General features: G+C 39.6%; 1 protein-coding gene across 1 annotated transcript in view; it reads right to left on the bottom strand.

Annotated features, from left to right (window-relative positions):
* The window catches only part of LOC107544788 (phospholipid-transporting ATPase ABCA3-like), a 256,196-nt gene that overhangs the window by 12,975 nt on the left and 223,452 nt on the right, over window positions 1-19,769 (bottom strand). The window contains exons 25-27 of the mRNA XM_087815824.1: window positions 17,410-17,597; window positions 10,038-10,163; window positions 9,606-9,800 (exon numbers count right to left, since the gene is read on the bottom strand). Coding sequence (XP_087671950.1) covers window positions 9,606-9,800; window positions 10,038-10,163; window positions 17,410-17,597 — 509 coding nt within the window. The remainder of the gene's footprint in view (window positions 1-9,605; window positions 9,801-10,037; window positions 10,164-17,409; window positions 17,598-19,769) is intronic.

The raw sequence follows: 19,769 nt of genomic DNA, 5'->3' as shown, positions 1-19,769 counted from the left end.
AGACATATGCTGGGGAGGATAGGTTACCCTGGGGACAAGCTTCTTGTTTTCCCAGTTTCACCCCTTGCTAGGCATCTGGGGCTTCCTGCCCTGGTGAGTTTCTGTACCCAGGTTTCTGTACCTGGCCCATCTAACAAAGAATTGGATCACTAAAATATGGAACATTCTACCAACTTTAGCTTCTAGAATGTAAAACTCTTATTATTTAAAGCTTTAAAAGTAGGACTGAAAGGGCAAAAATTCTGCCACCCTTGCCCCAGGTACCGTGCCCTTGACCATGCAATGCAATATACAGATGATGTACTAGAACTGTACACTTAAAACCTACATAATCCTATTAACCAATGCCACCCAATACACAAAACAACACCCCCCCCCCCAAAAATTCTGCCACCCTGAAGCTGCCCTATTAGGATATTGATTTTAAGCTATTTATTAAGACATAAGACTCAAGAGAAACAAAATGGTGGCGTAGGTAGCAGCTGCACCCACCGCCTCCCGCAACCACATCAAAATTACAACTAAAATACAGAACCACCATCACTCAGAGCCTCCTGAGATCTGGCTGCACAGAAGCCCTACAACCAGGGAACTGAAGGAGCATCGAGACCAGTAGGAGGGGCGCAGACGCGGGCGGATCGGGGCTGAATGGCTGAGGCACGGCTGCGGGCCCACACCTGGTGCTGAGGCTGAAACCTGGGAGGGAATCTCGGCGGTGGAGGTTTCCTGGAGGAGTGAGGGGTCCCAGCCCCACAGCAGGCCCCCAGCCCAGGGCTCCAGGGCTGGGAAGAGTCGTCCCCACAACTCTGGGCTGTGAAACCAACAGGGACTGTGGCTGAGGGTCACAGAGGCTGCGGGAGCCCCGGCAGCTCCTCTCAAAGGGCCCGGCACGGACTCACTCGGACGCTCCCTCTGAGCCCAGAGCCAGGCGGCAGCTTGACAGGACCTGGGACACTTGGGGAGGAACTAACCTGCCTGAAATAGGGGCGAGAGCTGGAGGGGCAGAAGGGCTGGCAGAAGCCATGGCTCCTTTGGCAAGTCCTCTCGTCACACAGCCGGCAGGCAGGCGCCATATTTGAATTGCCAGCCCAGACTCACATCTTTGGCCCCACCCCATGATTCCCGGAGGCCCCGCCCCTCCCCACCTGCAGGCTCACTGGGCCACTTCCAGGGGCTTTTCTGTGCAAGTGGCCTCTCGAGCCTCATGCTTAGGACTTTCCTAAAATCTCTCAAACAAGCAGCAGCGGGCCCCAAATGGCTTGATAAGTGGCCCCAGGCCTGGCACTAGCTGCAGCCTTCATTGGCTCATAGCTTGGCCTCTCCTGGGCTCCTCCAAGCCCAGAACAAGTAGCAGCTAACTATGGTTTGCTGAGTAACTCATGCTGGGTGGCCCTGGGAAAGGCACTGGCAGAGGCTGATTTTGCACTTCCCCAGAGACAGTGCACCTGGTGGTCAGACTCAACCACGCTGGATGACAACCCTACCACATCCACGAGTGACACACTCAAGGGGCGCACTTGGTGAACACCAAAGCTCCACTGAAGTAAATCCTGCTCTATAGGGGTGTCTCCAGCACAGCAGCTCTTTGGCTGTAGTTGCAGCTGGTCCTCAAAGCTGATTGGCCTGGGGGTCAATTCCTCCCAGTGACGCCAACAGCAACCAAGGCTCAACTACAACAGGACAGTGCACACAGCCCACACAGGGGAGACCTGGACGGCCCAGCTCAGGTGACTAGGGAGGCTGAGCCACTGGACCCTACAGGAAACCTACTACACAGCCACGCTACAAATTCCAGGAGACATAGCAGCTCTACCTAACACATAGAAACAAACACCAGGAAGCAGCCAAAATGTGGAGGCAAAGAAACATGTCACAAAGGAAAGAACAGAAGAAATCTCCAGAAAAGGAACTAAATGAAATAGATCCTAGCAAGCTAACAGATACAGAGTTCAGAATTTTATTTATAAGGATGTTTAAGTAGACTATTAGAGTAATAACTGAGAAAATCAATGACTTAATAAAGTACCAATTTGAAATGAAGGCTACATGAACTGAAATGAAGAATAATTTATAGGGAATCAACAGTAGAGTAGAGCACGCTGAGAATCAAATCAGCAATTTCGAACATGTGGAAACAAAAAAACACCCAACCAGGAGAGCAAAAATAAAAAAGAATCCAGAAATATGAAGACAGTAAGGCGCCTCTGGGACAACTTCAAGAGGCCCAACATTGGTATTATTGGGGTGCCAGAAGGAGGGGAAAGAGAAGAAATTGAAAACCTACTTGAAAAAAATAATTACAGAAAACTTCCCCTACCTGGGGAAAGAAATAGACTTACAAGTCCAGGAAGCACAAAGGGTCTCAAACAAGAGGAACCCAAAGAGGCCCACACCAAGACACATCATAATTAAAATGCCAAAGGTTAAAGACAAAGAGAGAATCTTAAAAGCAGCAAGAGAAAAGCAGTTAGTTACCTGCAAGGGAGCACCCATACGACTGTCAGCTGATTTCTCAACAGAAACCTTGCAGGCCAGAAGGGAGTGGCAAGAAATATTCAAAGTGATGAAAAATATGGAACTACAACCAAGATTGCTCTACCCAGCAAAGCTATCATGTAGAACTGAAGGTCAGATAAAGAGCTTTTCAGACAAGGAAAAGCTAAAGGAGTTCATCACCACCAGACCAGCACTACAGGAAATGTTGAAGGGTCTTCTTTAAGAAGAAGCTAATGAACAAAAGAATCTGACGAACTAAATAGATCCAGAGACATTGATGCAGGCAACAGACGATCATATTTCAGAGGGAAGAGGGAAGGTGGTGGAGGGTGGGAAGAGATTAACCAAAGAAGTTATGTGCATATAAGCATAGCCCATGGACACTGACAATAACGGGGTGAAGGCCTGGGGAGGGAATGGGAGCAAAGCGGGGGGGGGGGTAAATTGGGGGGAAAATGGGGCACCGGTAATACTCTCAACAATAAAGATAAAAAAAAGAAACAAGACAAAATGAGGCTTTAACCCTCCCCCCTTTCCTGCCTAAGAGATTCAGACAGAAAAACCTGTTTCAGGAAGGAGATCTTGGAATGCTGATTTAGCCTAATTTGAATTAAGTTTGGTAAACTAAAGGGTGTCAAGCAGGTGCTTGTTAGCCAGACACCCCCATTTCCCCTTTTTTCTGAGTCACCTAGCAAGAATTCTCTTACCATGTTTGTTCTGTTCTTCCTCAACTACCTGTAAACTGCACATCTCACTTACGAAATCTAATGCTCTGTCCACCCCTCTTCTCCTTTGTCCAAAAATGTCATATATAAAGCCAGTGTTGCCTCACTATCTTTGGAATTTTCATGCCTATGTGAATTTACTATGTGCATGTATTAAAGTTTGATTTTTCTACTGATAAAAAAATTAAGCTCTTTTTAAAAATAATAGGTAATTTAAACCTATTTATATTTAGTATTCATATGACTGGTGTTTATTCCATTTTTATTTTCTTTTGGTATTTACAAAGTTGTACATTGTTTTAACAGTACTTTTATAAGTATCCATTTCTCTATGTTTTTATATCTATGAAATTTGTTGAGTCTTAATTTAATCCAACAGTGATCAGTTCTTCTAAATAAATATTCCTTGTGTGTATGAAAAAAACTGTTACTATTCTTCAATTGTTTGGTACATTTTTATATATTTAATTCAGCCTGTTAATTGTCTTATTCAAATATCATACAGCATTAATACTTTTAAAATTTAATTTCTAAATTAAATTTATTGGGGTGACATTGGTTAATAAGATTATATAGGTTTCAAGTGTCCATTTGTATGACACATGATCTCTGTATTACATTGTGTGCCCTCTACCCAAAGTCAAATCATCTTCCATCAGCATATATTTGGTCTCCTCTGGCAACCACCATACTGTTGTCTGTGTCTATTAGTTTCAGTTTTATATTTCATATATGAGTGAAATCATATAGTTCTTAGCTTTTCCTGACTAATTTTGCTTAGCATAATATTTTCAAGGTCCACCCATATTGTTGCAAATGGCAATATTTCACCTTTTTAATGGGTGAGTAGTATTCCATTGTAACAATGTATCACATCTTCTTTTCCCAATCATCTATTGAAGGACACTTTGTTTTCATGTGTTGGCCACTGTGGATAATGCTGCAATGAACACAGCGATGAATATATTTGTGAATCAATGTTTTCAAATTTTTAGCAAAGGAGCCAAAAATATTAAATGGAGAAAAGAAAGCCTCCTAAATAAATGGTACTGGGAAAATTGGAAAGCCACTTGCAAAAGAATAAAACTGGACTACAGTTTGTCCCCATGTACAAAAATTAATTTAAAATGGATCAAACACCTAAATATAAGCTATCAAACAATAAATTACACGGAAGAAAACAGAGTACTAAACTTATGGACCTTTGTCTTTGAGAATATTCCCAAAGGCAAGGGAAGTAAAGGCAAAAATAAATGAATGGGACAATATATAACTAAAAAGCTTCTGCACATCACAAGAAACTGCCAACAAAACAAAAAGCAACCAACAGAATGGGAGAAGATATTTGCAAGAACAGCTCCCACAAGGGATTAATATCCAAAATATATAAAGAACTCATACAACTCAACATTAATGATTTTTAAAGTCCATTTTCTATCATAGTGAGAGAGAATAATATTTAACTCTTTTATTTTTTAACTTTTAATTAAAAAAAAATTATTGGGGTGACATTGGTTAAAAAATTATATAGGTTTCAAGTATGCAATTTTATGATACATCATCTGTATATTGCATTGAAACAAATGAGAATGACAATGCAATATATAAAAACTTTTGGGATGCTGCATCCCCAGTAATATGAGGGAGTTTATATCAAACATTCAAAGAACTAACACCCATCCTACTCAAACAATTCCAAAAAATCCAAGAGGAAGGAACACTTCCAAGCCCTTTTTATGAGGCCAGCATTAGCCTAATTCCAAAGCCAGATAAAGACACTACAAAGAAAGAGAATTACAGGCCAACATCCCTGATGAACACAGATGCTAAAATCCTCAAGAAAATACTGACAAATTGAATCCAGCAATACATTAAAAAGGTCATACACTATGAGCCAGTGGGATCTATTCCAGGGATGTGAGGCTGGTACAATATTTATTCACAAATCAATAAATGTGATACATCACATAAACAAATGGAAAGACAAAAATCACATGATCATATCAATAGACACAGAAAAAGCATTCTACAAAATCCCATTTTTGATAAAAACTCTCAGCAAAGTGGGAATAGAGGGATCATATCTCAACATAATGAAGGCCATATATGACAAACCTACAGCCACCATCATACTCAATGGGTAAAAACTAAAACCATTTCTCCTAAGAACAGAAACAAGACAGGGATGTCCACTTTCACCACTCTTATTCAACACAGAAATGAAAGTCCTAGCCACAGCCATCAGATGAGAAGAAACAATTAAAGGCATTCAAATTGGAAATGAGAAAGTATAACTCTTATTATTTGCAGATGACATGATATTGTACATAGAAAACCCTAAAGACTCCACCAAAAAACTCCTAGATTTAATAAATGAATTTGGTAATGTAGCAGGATACAAAATTTACACCGAGAAATTGATGGCATTTTTAATACACTGATAGTGAGCTCACAGAAAAGGAAACTAAAAAATCAATCTATTTACCACTGCAACAAAAAAATTAAGATACTTAGGAATAAACTTAATCAAGGAGGTAAAAGACCTGTACCCGGAAAACTACAGGACATTGAAAAAAGAGATAGAGGAAGATATAAACAAGTGGAAGAATATGCCATGTTCATGGATTGGAAGAATTAACATAATTAAAATGCCCGTAATACCCAAAGCAACCTATAAATTCAATACAATCCCCCCCAAAATACCAGTGGCATATTTCACAGATCTAGAACAAACACTTCAAAAATTCATGTGGAACTAAAGAAGCCCCCAAACAGCCACAGCCATCTTGAGAAAGAAGAACAGAGTTGGAGGGATCACAATACCAAATGTCAAGTTATACTACAAAGTCATTAGTGATCAAAACAGCCTGGTACTGGCACAAGAACAGGCATACAGATCAATGGAACAGAACAGAGAACCCAGAAATTGACCCAAGTCTTTATGCTCAATTAATATTTGACAAAGGAGGCAAGAGCACACAGTGGAATAAGGACAGTTTCTTCAATAATGGTGCTGGGAAAATTGGACAGGTACATGCAAAAACAAATGAAGGTAGGCCATCAACTCACACCCTACACAAGAATAAACTCAAAATGGATAAAACATTTAAATGTAAGTCAGGAAACCATAAAAATCTTAGAAGAAAGATGTCATCTCAGACATCTTTCGTAGCAGTGTTTGCAGATACATCTCCTCGGGCAAGGAAAACAAAGGAGGAAATAAACAAGTGGGACTACATCAAAATAAGCTTCTGCACAGTGAAAGAAACCATCAACAAAATGAAAAGTGAGCCCACTGTATGGAGAACTTATTTGCCAATAGCATATCTGATAAGGGGCTAATTTCAAAAAGATACAAGGAACTCATACAACTTAACAAAAGGAAGACAAACAATCCAATTAAAAAATGGGCAAAGGACCTAAACAGACACTTCTCCAAAGAGGACATACGGATGGTCAAGAGACATATGAAAAAAATGCTCAATGATGCTAATCATCAGAGATGCAAATTAAAACGACAAGATATCACCTCACACCTGTCAGAATGGCTCCATCAACAAATCATCAAATGATGAGTGTTGGGGAGGGTTTGGGGAATGGGGAGCCCTAGTGCCCTGCTGGTGGGAATGCAGACTGGGGCAGCCACTGTGGAAAACAGGATGGAGTTTCCTCAAAAAATTAAAAATGGAACTGCCATTTGACCCAGTGATCCCACTTCTAGAAATATATCTTGAGACCTAAAACACCAATCAGAAAGAAGTTATGCACCCCTATGTTCATAGCAGCATTATTTACAATAGCCAAGATCTAGAAACAGCCCAGGTGCCCATCAGTAGATGAGTGGATGAAGAAGCTGTGGGACATTTACACCGTGGAATACTATGCAGCTGTGAAAAGAAGGATCTCGTACCCTTTGGGACAGCATGGAGGGACCTGGAGAGTATTATGCTAAGAGAAATAAGCCAGGCAGAGAAAGACAGGTATCACATGACCTCACTCATATGTGGAATATAATGAACAAAATAAACTGATGAAGAAAACAGATCCAGAGACATAGAAGCCTGGAACAGACTGAGGGTCTCAGAGGGAAGGTGGTGTGGACTGGGGAGGGGGGATGAATGAAAGAACTTATATGCTTATTTGCATGACCTATGGATACAGACAAAAGTGTAGAGAAAGCCTTGGGGGTTGGGGGTGGATGCTGGGTGGAGGTGATCACTGGGGGGAAAAAGGACAATAAAGATAAATTAAAAAAAAATAAAGCTACCATATGATCCAGCAAAAAACCCCCAAAACTTACCAGACTGGCAAAAGTCCAAAAGACAGATCAGAGGCTCTGCTGTGGTCAGTGCGGGGAAACACATGCTCTCAAACACCGATGGTGTAGTCCACATATGGAGAGCAATTTGGCAAGATCCAGAAAACTGTGTGTAGCATACTACCTCTTGTTTGATAAAGTGGAAAATAGATCTTTATAGTGGACGGTTCTGACATAGGAACCGCTGCATGATGAAAGTGGTTGCTTTTTGTGTGTGTGGGTTTGGGAGGGAACGAGGCAAAGCTGGGTAGGAGAGGAAATGAGCCCTTCCTATGCTGTTTTATTTATGGTCCATTTGAATAAATACCTTCTTTTCTCAGATAGCACATATTACTATATGTTTTAATCTTCTTTTAGTATTGTTTTCACTTACTTAAATATGTTCTAATTGCTAAAAATTACAATTCCGTCCTTGCCATCTCCTTAAACTGGGCGCGTCACTCTTTCCTCCTCAGGGCTGGCAGCGGCCTTCTGAGGCGGGCCCCACCCGCTCCCCCACCCTCACCTGTCTCCTTGGCCATGCACCGCACTCAGGTTTCAGCAACGTCCAGGGGCACTCCTCAGGTCTGTCTTGTCTGACAGCTTTGCTTCATTTTCTTATTGAAATTCTCTCTTTATGTGGATTGTGTGATAAAACTTTATCTAGAGTCTCCTAACTCCCCAATTCTCCCCTATTTCTTTTCCAGTCATTTTCTGTCTCCATACTTAGGAACAGTCCGTATCTTTCTTCTCATTAATATAACGCTCCCACTAGATTATCTCATCTATTTCTACAGTTTAAATCTCACTTGTACTTTGTGGAATCCCAAATTCATATCCCTCTCTCAATACACTAGCACGGGCTCCAGCTACTTATCGGCTACCCTCCCTCTGGACGTGTCACAGACACCTTAAACTCAACCTGTGCTCCTCCCCACACCTGGCTCCTGGGCTGCTGTCCTGCTGAGGGAGCTTACCACCCATGCACTGGCCCAGACAGAAGTCTGGGCACTCTTAGGTTCCCTTCCTTTCCTCATAACCCACATCCAAATGGAGCCTGCACCCTGTGAATTTTGCTTTCTTAATATCTTTCACAATTAGTTTTTCTAGTCATTGTTTTATATCAAACTCTATTTAGGTTAAGTGAAATAACTGCACTTCCTGTTTCTAGTTTGACCCATTCGCAGTATTTATACTTTGTTTCAGCCAGAAAGAACACTTGCCTTTTCCCAATCTCACTATGTTGTCATGACTATCACTGTCCCCCGAGTATGTTATTTTTGAGTAAAGAATCTCTGTCTCTCTCTTGTTCTGTCTCTATCTCCCTGTCTCTATTGCTCTCTCTAACTCTATCCTATCTATCTAACATCTATCTATCTATCTATCTATCTATCTATCTATCTATCTATCTATCTATCTATCTATCTATCTATCATCTATCATCTATCATCTATCTATCATCTATCTATCTATCTATCATCTATCTATCTATCTATCTATCTATCTATCTATCTATCTATCTATCATCTATCTATCTATCTATCTATCTATCTATCTATCTATCTATCTATCATCTATCTATCATCTATCTATCTATCTATATCTATATCTATCTATCTATCTATCTATCATCTATCTATCATCTATCATCATCATCTATCTATCATCTATCTATCATCTATCTATCTAATCTATCATTTACCTATTATCATCTATCTATCATCTATCATCTATCATATCTATCATTTACCTATCATCATCTATCATCTATCTATCAATCATCTATCTATCATCTATATCTATCTATCTATCTATCTATCTATCTATCTATCTATCTATCTGTCTGTCTGTCTGTCTGTCTGTCTGTCTGTCTGTCTATCTATCTATCTATCTATCTATCTATCTATCTATCTATCTATCTATCTATCTATCATCTATCTATCATCTATCTATCTATCTAATCTATCATCACCTATCTATCATCTTATATATCTGAATGCTTCCAGCTTCCCCTTCATGTCCCCCACCCACTTGCTTGGTTACCCCCTCCCTTGGGGCACCAACTCAGCGATCAGGACCGCACATACCTTCCTGATATTTTCAGTGATGCTCATGCCATCAATTAACACAACTCCAGAGGTTGGGGTCTCATCTCCAGTTAACATTTTCAATATAGAGGTTTTTCCAGCTCCATTTAATCCAAGTAATCCAAAGCATTCAGAATTTTGGACGACAAGGGAGACATTTCTTACAGCCTTTACAACTGGACACTTAAAATAAATCTGAGAACATTAAAAAATCACACCATATGAAGCACTGATGGTAAGTCAACCACAACTATAACCTCAGACACCTGTGGATTGCTGCTGTCAACAGTTTTACAAGGGCACTTTCCCTTTCAGCCACCTATTTTACCAGAATATACATTGATCCCATAGAAGTCCAACAAATTAGTAACACTACCAATGCACTCTGGGCAGGGATGACGCTCAGGCAATAGTGTCACTGAGTGACTTTACCTTCATTAGCTCTTTGAGAAGCAGTGGGCTGTTGTTCAACGTAGGAGGCTGCGCCAAGACTTTCTTCCTTTCATTTTCTGTGTTTTTATCCATATATTCCTTGCTCACTTGGATGGGCACTGTAGCCTATATTTTCAAAACAAGGGCCACAGATGTGAATACATTGTAGATAACTTGTACAGACTGAGTGGTATTTTGAAAGCTGACCTGAAGGAGTAATTTTAAGGATGTCAGAAAATGTTGGACTAATTTTCAATAGCCTTCCTACCAATTTCCTGAGTTCTTATGAACAAATTTATTCTTGGTTTGCTTACTTTTCAAAACTACAGACATGAACAAAATTTTCTACCACTATGAAGCAGCACTTTCTTGCCATAATATGGACACTTCACGGAAAACAAAAGCCATATCGAAACCATCGTCTAGTATGATTTGTTACAACTAAAGATGTTCAAGAGACCATGGGAATCAAGAGAGGAGACTAACGGCTCTTCCTTGTTCAGGGAAGGCTGAGCTGAGGGTGAAGAACTGAAGATTTATTGAGAGAATAAGCACAGGGCAGGGACAGGAAGAAAGGCCACTGTCAGCAATTGGGACCTTAGTGAAAGAGCAGAAATGAAACGACTCGGCATGTCTTGTTGCAGCAGGATAGTAAGCAGCTAGGAAAATCCCCTAGTGAGTGGAATGGAGAAACTGAGAAAGAAAATTAAACGAGGCCAAACAGTCTGGGCAGCTAGCAGCCAGCTTGTGAGCTGCAAGGTCTTATCTTCCCCACCCAAGGACACTTGAGAGCAAAGGGTTCATACCCTCCTCCTTAAGGAGAGAATGCACAGCTTAAATCACCCTGGCCTGGGGAATAGAGAATGGAGACCCGATTAATGCCTTTTGTGCAGCTAAACCCAAGGACAGATGAAGTCTGGGGGACAAGTAACAAAAACCCCGCTAAAGCCAAACAGACTTAAGATAAAAGTAAAATAGTAAAATGGACCAAAGAATTATCCAAAACTCCCCTATCCACTCATTTTGATGCATTAGCATATTAAAAATGCACCTGGGAAGCTGATGACTATTCTACTGAAACCCTCCCCTAAGATTCTTGCCTATAGAGAAAAAAATGGGTAAAAAGCCCTCGGGACAAAGACTCAATGTAGGCTCGCTCTAGAGCACACCCATGCGCCTCCCCAGGCATGAATTCTTATTTCTAAGGTCCCCATGAAACCTGCAACCAGGGGAGCGGTGGGCAGCAGCAGCTAGACCCGGGCTCACCCCCTGATCCTGTCTCCAAGGCCCCTTTTTCTCTGACTCCCAGTGAGCTGAAGCAGCCCTGCCCAGGCTCCCTGCTTTCCTATAGCATTTCTAGGGGCCAAAGCAGAGCCCCTGGGCTCTCCATGTTGTTTCTTCCACCCTAATTCCTTCCTTTGTTTCACTGTCCCCAGCATTAATAAACATACTCTCAAACCCACCTGGACTCATGCTGTGAAATCTTCCCTGCAGGAAGTCAAAGGCCCACACGCTACAGGCCGGCCTGAGGCAGACCTGCTCCGCCGGCCCGTCTGGTAACGTTGTGATTAGTAATTGGTACTGCTTGAGCAAAAGTTGATTGATTTGAATTGCCTATTTTTACATCAAGTACTCAGTTAATAGTACTGGTTAAGGAGGAGTGGAGCTGGAGAATATAATCAGCTCAGTGAACATAACAATCAAAAGAATGAGAAGAAAACTGCTCTTTTCCAGTTTTGAAATTGGTTGCACAGTGGGGGAAGGGAGACGGTCCCTGCTCTACTTTCAGTCCCGGGGGAAGCAGCAAGTCCTTCCCCGCCGGGTGGACTGTAGGCTTCACATAGGTAAGCGGGCCCGCGGATAAGCAGGTTGAGGCAGTTCTTTCCCTTCCCTATTTGCAGACAGTTTCATGTAAATGGGTGTGAAATGTGGATATAAACATGTGGTTTTTCTTCTTGACATTCTTAATACATGGGTAACATTGACTGATTTTCAAATATTAAAGTAGCTTTTCCATTTATGAAATAAACCTACTTGCTCATGGTGTGCTATTGTTTCCACGTGTTCCCGGATTCTACCTGTGAATATTTTGTTGAGGATGTGTGTCTGTGTTCATGAGGGATATTGGTTTCTTGTACTTTCTCTGATTTTTGTATTAGCGTAATAAGGCTTCATAAAGAGAATTGGAAAATGCTCCCACCTCTTTTACATTACAGAAGAAATTGTGTAGAATTGTTTGTAAAATTTATTTTTCAATTATAGTTTATATTCAATATTACTGTCTATTAGTTTCAGGTGTCCAGCATAGTGATTAGACAAATGTATTCTTTACAGAGCATTACCCTGATATTTCCAGTACCTGGGACCATAGGTAGTTATTATAATATTATTGACTATATTCTCTATGCTTTCCTTTGCAAGAATTGATGCTATTTCTTCTTTAATTTTTTGGTAGAATTTATCAGTGAGATTGTCCACGTGTGGTGTTTTCTTTCCCTTTACATTGCTGATCATGTGTCATTTATTTTTATTTTATAGTCACTCTGGCTAGAGGGTTATCAATTTTAATCATTTTTCAAAGAATGAGTTTTTTGTTGCATCCCCTGATTTTTCTCCATTGTATTTCTATTTGCAGTTTCATTCATTTCTTTTATTTTTGTTTACTTAAATGCTGTTGGCTCTGAGTTTATTTCACTCTTCCTTTCCTAATTTATTGAGGTACAAACTTCAGTTATTGAACTGAGACCTTTTCTCTTTTCTCATGTAAGTATTTAATGCTATAAATTCCCATTAAAAGACTGCTTTAGGTGCACCCCACAAGTTTTGATATGTTGTATTTTCATTTTATTCAGTTTAAAGTATTTTCTAATTTCTTCTGCAACTTCCACCTTGACTGACAGGTTGCAGAGAAGCATGTTGCTTAATTTCCCAGTGTTTAGAGATTTTCCTGTTATATTTCTGTTATTAAATTGTAGTTTAATTTCATGATGATCAGAAAAAATCCTCTGCATTATTTCAAATCTCTTAAAATTGTGAATGGCATGTCTTGGTGAATGTCCCATGTGTACTGCTCTTATTGGGCGCAATACTCTCTAAATGCCAATTAGATCTAGTTAGATGGTGTTTTGCAGTTTTTTTATTAATTTTCTGTTTCTTGTGTTCTATTGATTGCTAAAAGAGTAATTGGTTGGTTACCAAAACAACTGTGAATGAGCATATGCTGTTTTGCAGTGGAGGCCTCTGTATTTTCCTCATCTGATAGTGCCACCTCTGTACACTCAGAGAGTTCAGGGAAATCAGGATTTGAGGGTCATTAACTCAGATGTCTCCATCTGGTGGATTAGGGTTTCACTCTTTTTTAACAGGAGGTGAGATCTTGGCAGAGCAGATCTGTCTTGGTTGAGAGTTTGATCTTCCTGGAGCTCATCTAATCTGAAAGTTAGATCTTGATCATAGCACTCGTTTTTTTCTGCTCTTTCATGGCAGGAAATGAGAGACTCATTACAAGATATCAAAGAGCCTCTTTCACGTTCACACTTGGCTTTCAATTTCCTACTAACTCTCAGCTTTTTATTCTATGAAGCCAAGAGCTTACCAATAACTTATAATCTCACTGTTCTTACAGTTGCTATTTCCCCATTTAAAAAAAAGAATACTTGATATATCGCACCAGTCAGTGCATTCTGTTCCTCTGGTATATCCCCCCAATTCGGACCTGATAAAAGTTTTTACAATTGGACCATTGTTTTGAGCCAGAGGCTATTATACTTCCTTTACCACCCGTGATGTGGACCTCACTAAAATCCTATCTGACTGTGTATCTTCTCAAACCTCTCCTGGTACTAACTGCTGCAGGTGGAGTTCTCTTGGGACCAACACCTGTGGAAGGGAGAAAAAAAAATCAGGAGTAGGCAGGGGGTAGAAATCAAGTTGTGATGCAGGTCAAATGACATCCTCAGCTGACCCAGTGGGAAGCCTGATGCTGTTTGAGTGGCATTGAGATGATCAAACATTTTACTCCTGCATCTGTGACTGGATGCAGGTAATCTGGGAAGAACTGTCACTTTGGGAGAGGAGGCTCTCTGCAGCTGAAGCATCCATCAAGATGATGACAGCTGAATTGTCTGAAGCCAGCACTCCCGGAAGTAGGGTGCCAACTCCACTGCATGGGGGTATGGACAGTGCATTATGATATACATTACAGGGGGGCACTCAATCCTTTGATTTTTCTGGGGCATATATAGCAGCCACCAGAGAAAATGTTTGATTCCAGCATCAAGTACCAAGAAGACCTTTTGAAACAAAGTGAAAGACATGTACATAGGTTTTAGATAGATTATATTAGGGATGAAACTTGAAAAAGGAGTTAAGGCCAAGTCTCAGGTTTCTCTGTTCAACAAATACAGAAGTGATAGTGTTAGTTATTGAAATAGGGGACACTGGGAAGTTTTGTGGCAGCGGAAGAGGAGGAAAATAAATGTGTTAATAAGCAACAATAATGCTCCTACTAAAAACCAACATTTATTATTTATTATGTGCTGGGCATGTGCCCTTCACAGATAATTAACCTTCTTAATAACTGTGTGAATCAAAGTCTAATATGACCTCACTTATGTAATGGAAATATGTCAAGAAATAATGGCCAAAAATTTCTTAAATTTCATGAAAAATATTAATCTATACATCCAAGAATTTAAATGAACTCCAAGTGGTTTAAACACAAAAAGATCAACAAACTTCCCGGCCAGCATGGCTCAGGGGTTGAGTGTCCACCTAGGATCCAGGCAATCAGGGTTCGATTCCGGGTCAGGGCACATGCCCGGTTGTGGGCTCCATCCCCAGTAGTGGGCTCCATCCCCAGTAGGGGCTATGCAGGAGGCAGCCGATCAGTGACTCATCATTGATGTTTCTATCTCTCTCTCTCCCTCTCCCTTCCTTGCTCTGAAATCAATAAAGACATATTTAAAAAAAAAAAAAAAAAGACCAACAAGCTTAATAGCCAACTTTTTGTGAAATCAATACTCCACTTCATAGAATCAATTAGGTCTAAAAGGCAGTGGTGTCTGGGAAGGTGGGGGTGGGTAGGTGGGTGTGGAGAGACTAGCCAAAGTATTTATATGTATAAATGCATAACCCATGGACACAGACAATGGTGTGGTGAAGGCCTGGGACGGGGTGTGGGTGCAGGGTAGAAGGGGTAAATGGGGAAAAAGAAGGAACATCTGTAATTCTTTCAACAATAAAAGATAAATTATTAAAAAAGGCAGTGATGTTATATATTACCAGTGTTGAAAGAAAAATCTATCAATGAAGATGTAATGTTTTTCACTTTTTATGGTTCATGAACTATCTTTCGCTTCTCATGGACAGTTGTGACTTTTTCTAATTTTAAATGTTAAAAAGACTGAGAGTGAACTTAAAGAGCATAGGAAATTCAGTTTACTTTGATTTCCAGATACCGAGGAGAACCAGGCTAGTTTGTTAGATTACACATGAAGGTTGAGGCCCCGGAGACAGTGCACCTGGTGGTCAGACTCGACCACACTGGATGACAAACCTACCACATCCACGAGTGACACTCAAGAGGCGCACTTGGTGAACACCAAAGCCCCACGGAAGTAAATCCTGTTCCATGGGGTGTCTCCAGCACAGCAGCTCTCTGGCTGTAGTTGCAGCTGGTCCTCACAGCTGATTGGCCTGGGGGTCAAATCTTTGCAGTGAAGCCAGCAGCATCCAAGGCTCAACTACAACAGGACAGTGCACACAGCCCACACAGGGGAGCACCTAGAAGGCCCAGCTCAGGTGACTGGGAGGCTGAGCCACTGGACCCTACAGGACACCTACTACACAGCCACTCTACAAATTCCAGGAGACATAGCAGCTCTATCTAACACACAGAAACAAACACCAGGAAGCAGCCAAAATGTGGAGGCAAAGAAACATGTTACAAAGGAAAGAACAGAGAAATCTCCAGAAAAGGAACTAAATGAAATAGAACCAAGCAAGCTACTAGATACAGAGTTCAGAATTATGGTTATAAGGTTGCTCAATAATATTAGTAAGAGTAGTATGAAAATAACTGAGAAAATCAATGACTTAATAAAGTACCAATCAGAAATGAAGGCTACATGAACTGAAATGAATAATTTACAGGAATCAACAGTAGAGTAGAGGACGCTGAGAATCAAATCAGCAATTTGGAACATGAGGAAACAAAAAGCACCCAACCAGAAGAGAAAAAGAAAAAAGAATCCTGAAATATGAAGATAGTATAAGGAGCCTCTGGGACAACTTCAAGAGGCCCAATATTGGGGTCCCAGAAGGGGAAGAATGAGAGCAAGAAATTGAAAACTCATTTGAAAAAATAATGACAGAAAACTTCCCCTACCTGGGGAAAGAAATAGACTTACAAGTCCAGGAAGCACAGAGGGTCCCAAACAAGAGGAACCCAAAGAGGCCCACAGCAAGACACGTCATAATTAAAATGCCAAAGGTTAAAGACAAAGACAGAATTTTAAAACCAGCAAGAGAAAAGCAGTTAGTTACCTACAAGGGAGCACCCATATGACTGTCAGCTGATTTCTCAACAGAAACTTTGCAGACCAGAAGGGAGTGGCAAGAAATATTCAAAGTGATGAAAAACAAGAACCTACAACCAAGATTGCTCTACCCAGCAAAGCTATCATGTAGAACTGAAGGTCAGATAAAGAGCTTTTCAGACAAGGAAAAGCTAAAGGAGTTCATCACCACCAGACCAGCACTACAGGAAATGTTGAAGGGTCTTCTTTAAGAAGAAGCTAATGAACAAAAGAATCTGACAAACTAAATAGATCCAGAGACATTGACGCAGGCAACAGACGATCATATTTTAGAGGAAAGAGGGAAGGGAGGTGGAGGGTGGGAAGAGATTAACCAAAGAAGTTATATGCATATATGCATAACCCATGGACACAGTCAACAATGGGGTGTAGGCCTGGGGAGGGGATGGGAGTGAGGTGGAGGAGGTCAATTGGGGGGGAAAATGGGACACCTGTAATACATTCAACAATAACGATAAATTAAAAAAAAAAAGGAAGAAAAAAATAAAAAGTTCCATAATTGCAACCAAATACATTTTAAAGTAATACATATACATATGTGTTTTATCATAGTCAGTCCATTACAAATAGTTTCCTGGTTGGCAGAGGATTCAAAGCTTAGACCCTAAAATACGAACTAAGATGAAAGAGCTGTAATTCAAATTAGTACAAGTTACATCTTGGTATAATTAAATGATACTATCATCAAACAATAGAGATAGAAATATGCAAATTAATACTTTCTGGCCTAACACTGAGCTTTTTTTCAGTTGTATCAAAAGTCTGTTACTCACCTTCTTGACTTTTAGGAATGTGTTGTATGCTCGAAACACAATGTTTTTAAAGACAAAGTTTTTCAATCTCCAGGATGTAGTCTCCACACAAAAAAGTATGAGGAAATAAAATAAGCCCAGGGCAGCCAGTGAAATCAAAAACTTTGCAATTCCATTCTTTCCAAAACTATAGACATTATTGTCAATAACTGGGGATAACAAAAGAGAGAGCCTTATTTTAAAAACTGATGCATAGTCTAAGATAACACCAAATGTTAAGAAATATGGATTGAAAATGAATTTTAAGTTAGATTTAGAGAAGTATGGAACACAGATAATAAGTAATTGTCTTATTATTCTGTTTGTCTTATTTGATCTTCCCTGATATTTATAGTTACTATGAAAGTTCTCCTGCCAATAATTTTTCTATACTTTTTACCAGTTTTGATAGGAGATCACGTTACTAAATACTCAATAAATTTCAAAGGCTAAGCCTTTGTGGACAGAATGCTTAGTAATTAAATAAAGCAAGCAAAATAAAGGTATTTATGGCATATCTATCCATTATTATAGGCCATGCAGAATATCCTTAAAGTTCTTGTTTAAATACTTGTTTTAAAACTTTTGGGTATATACACAGGAACGGAGTTGCAGGGTCATATGGTAAATCTGTGTTTAGCTTTTTGAGGAACCACCAAACTTTTCCACAGCAGGTGCAACATTTTATATTCCTACCAGCAATGTGTGAGAGTAACAATTGCTTCATATCCTTACCAAACCTTTAATAGTTTCCACATTTGATTATAGCCATCCAAGTGTGTGTGAAGTGATATCTCATTGTAACTCTTTTTGTGAATACATTTGACATGTATCATTGTGTAAGTTAAGATATAAGCATGTTTGTTTGATACATTTATGTATTATAATGATTGCTGATATAGCAATATTTATCACAGTACATCATTAAGGTGTCCATATTCATTACATAGTCATGCATCACTTAATGACAGAGATGAATATTTTCTGAGCAATGTGTCATTAGGCAATTTTGTCATTATGTGAACATCACAGAGTGCACAAACCTAGATGGTATAGCTTACTATATCATAGAACCTATTGCTTCTAGGACACAAACTTGTACAGCATGTTACTGTATGAATACTGCAGGCAATTGTAACATAAAGGTACATGTATATAGAGACGTTATATTAAATGGAGCTTTAGACTTTATAAATAATGTACACTTAGGCTATGCTAAATTTACAAAAAGTATCTTCTTTTAATAACAAATTAACCTTAGCTTACTGTAACTTTTAAAATTTAACATTTAAAAACTTATATCTCTTTGACTCTTTTGTAATAACACTTAGCTTAAATAAACACTTTACGTTTAAGTCCTTGAATGATTTTTGAATTTATTCCGGTGTATGCTGTAAGTTGGTGGTCTAGTTTCATTTTTTTGCATGTACCTGTCCAATTTTCTCAACACAATTTATTAAACTGACTGTCTTTATTCCATTGTCTGATCTTGCCTCCACTGTCAAATATTAATTGAGCATAATGGCTTACATTGATTTCTGGGTTCTCTGTTCTGTTACATTGATTTTTATGCCTATTCTTGTGCCAGTACCAGACTTTTTGATTACAATGGCTTTGTAGTATAACTTGATACCTGGTATTGTGGTTTCTCCAACTTTGTCCTTTCTGAAGATTGCTGAAGCTATTTGGGGTCTTTTTTGGTTCCATATGAATTTTTGTAGTAGTTGTTCTAGAGCTGTGAAATATGCTGTTGGTATTTTAATAGGGATTGCATTGATTTACAGATTGCTTTGGGTAGTATGGACATTTTAATTATGTTAATTCTACCAATCCATGAAGATGGTATACGATTCCACTTGTTTATATCCTTTTCTATATCTTTATTTAATGTCCTGTAGTTTTCTGAATACAGGACTTTTACCTCCTTAAGTTTATTCCTGAGTATCTTAATTTTTTCTTGCAATGGTAAATGGAATTGTTTTTTTAGTTTCTCCTTCTGAGAGTTCATTATTGGTGTATAAAAATGCCATGAATTTCTGGGTGTTAATTTTTGTATCCTGCTGCATTGCTGAATTCATTTATTAAATCTAGTAGTTTTTTGGTGGAGTCTTTAGAGTTTTCTATGTACAATATCATGTCATCTGCAAATAATGACAGTTTTACATCCTCCTTTCCAGTTTGGATGCCTTTTAATGTTTTCTTCTTGGCTGATTGCTGTGGCTGGGACTTCCAGTACGATGCTGAATAAGAGTGGTGATTCCTGATCTTAAGGGAAAAACTTTCTTTTTGCCCATTGAGTATGATGTTGGCTGTAGATTTGTCATATATGGCCTTTATTATGT

This window comes from Miniopterus natalensis, chromosome 3 (assembly GCF_054644295.1).
Source record: "Miniopterus natalensis isolate mMinNat1 chromosome 3, mMinNat1.hap1, whole genome shotgun sequence".
In the NCBI taxonomy this organism is placed as follows: domain Eukaryota; kingdom Metazoa; phylum Chordata; class Mammalia; order Chiroptera; family Miniopteridae; genus Miniopterus; species Miniopterus natalensis.
Note: the sequence above shows the minus strand (reverse complement) of the source record. Positions and strands in the feature narration are given on the sequence as shown.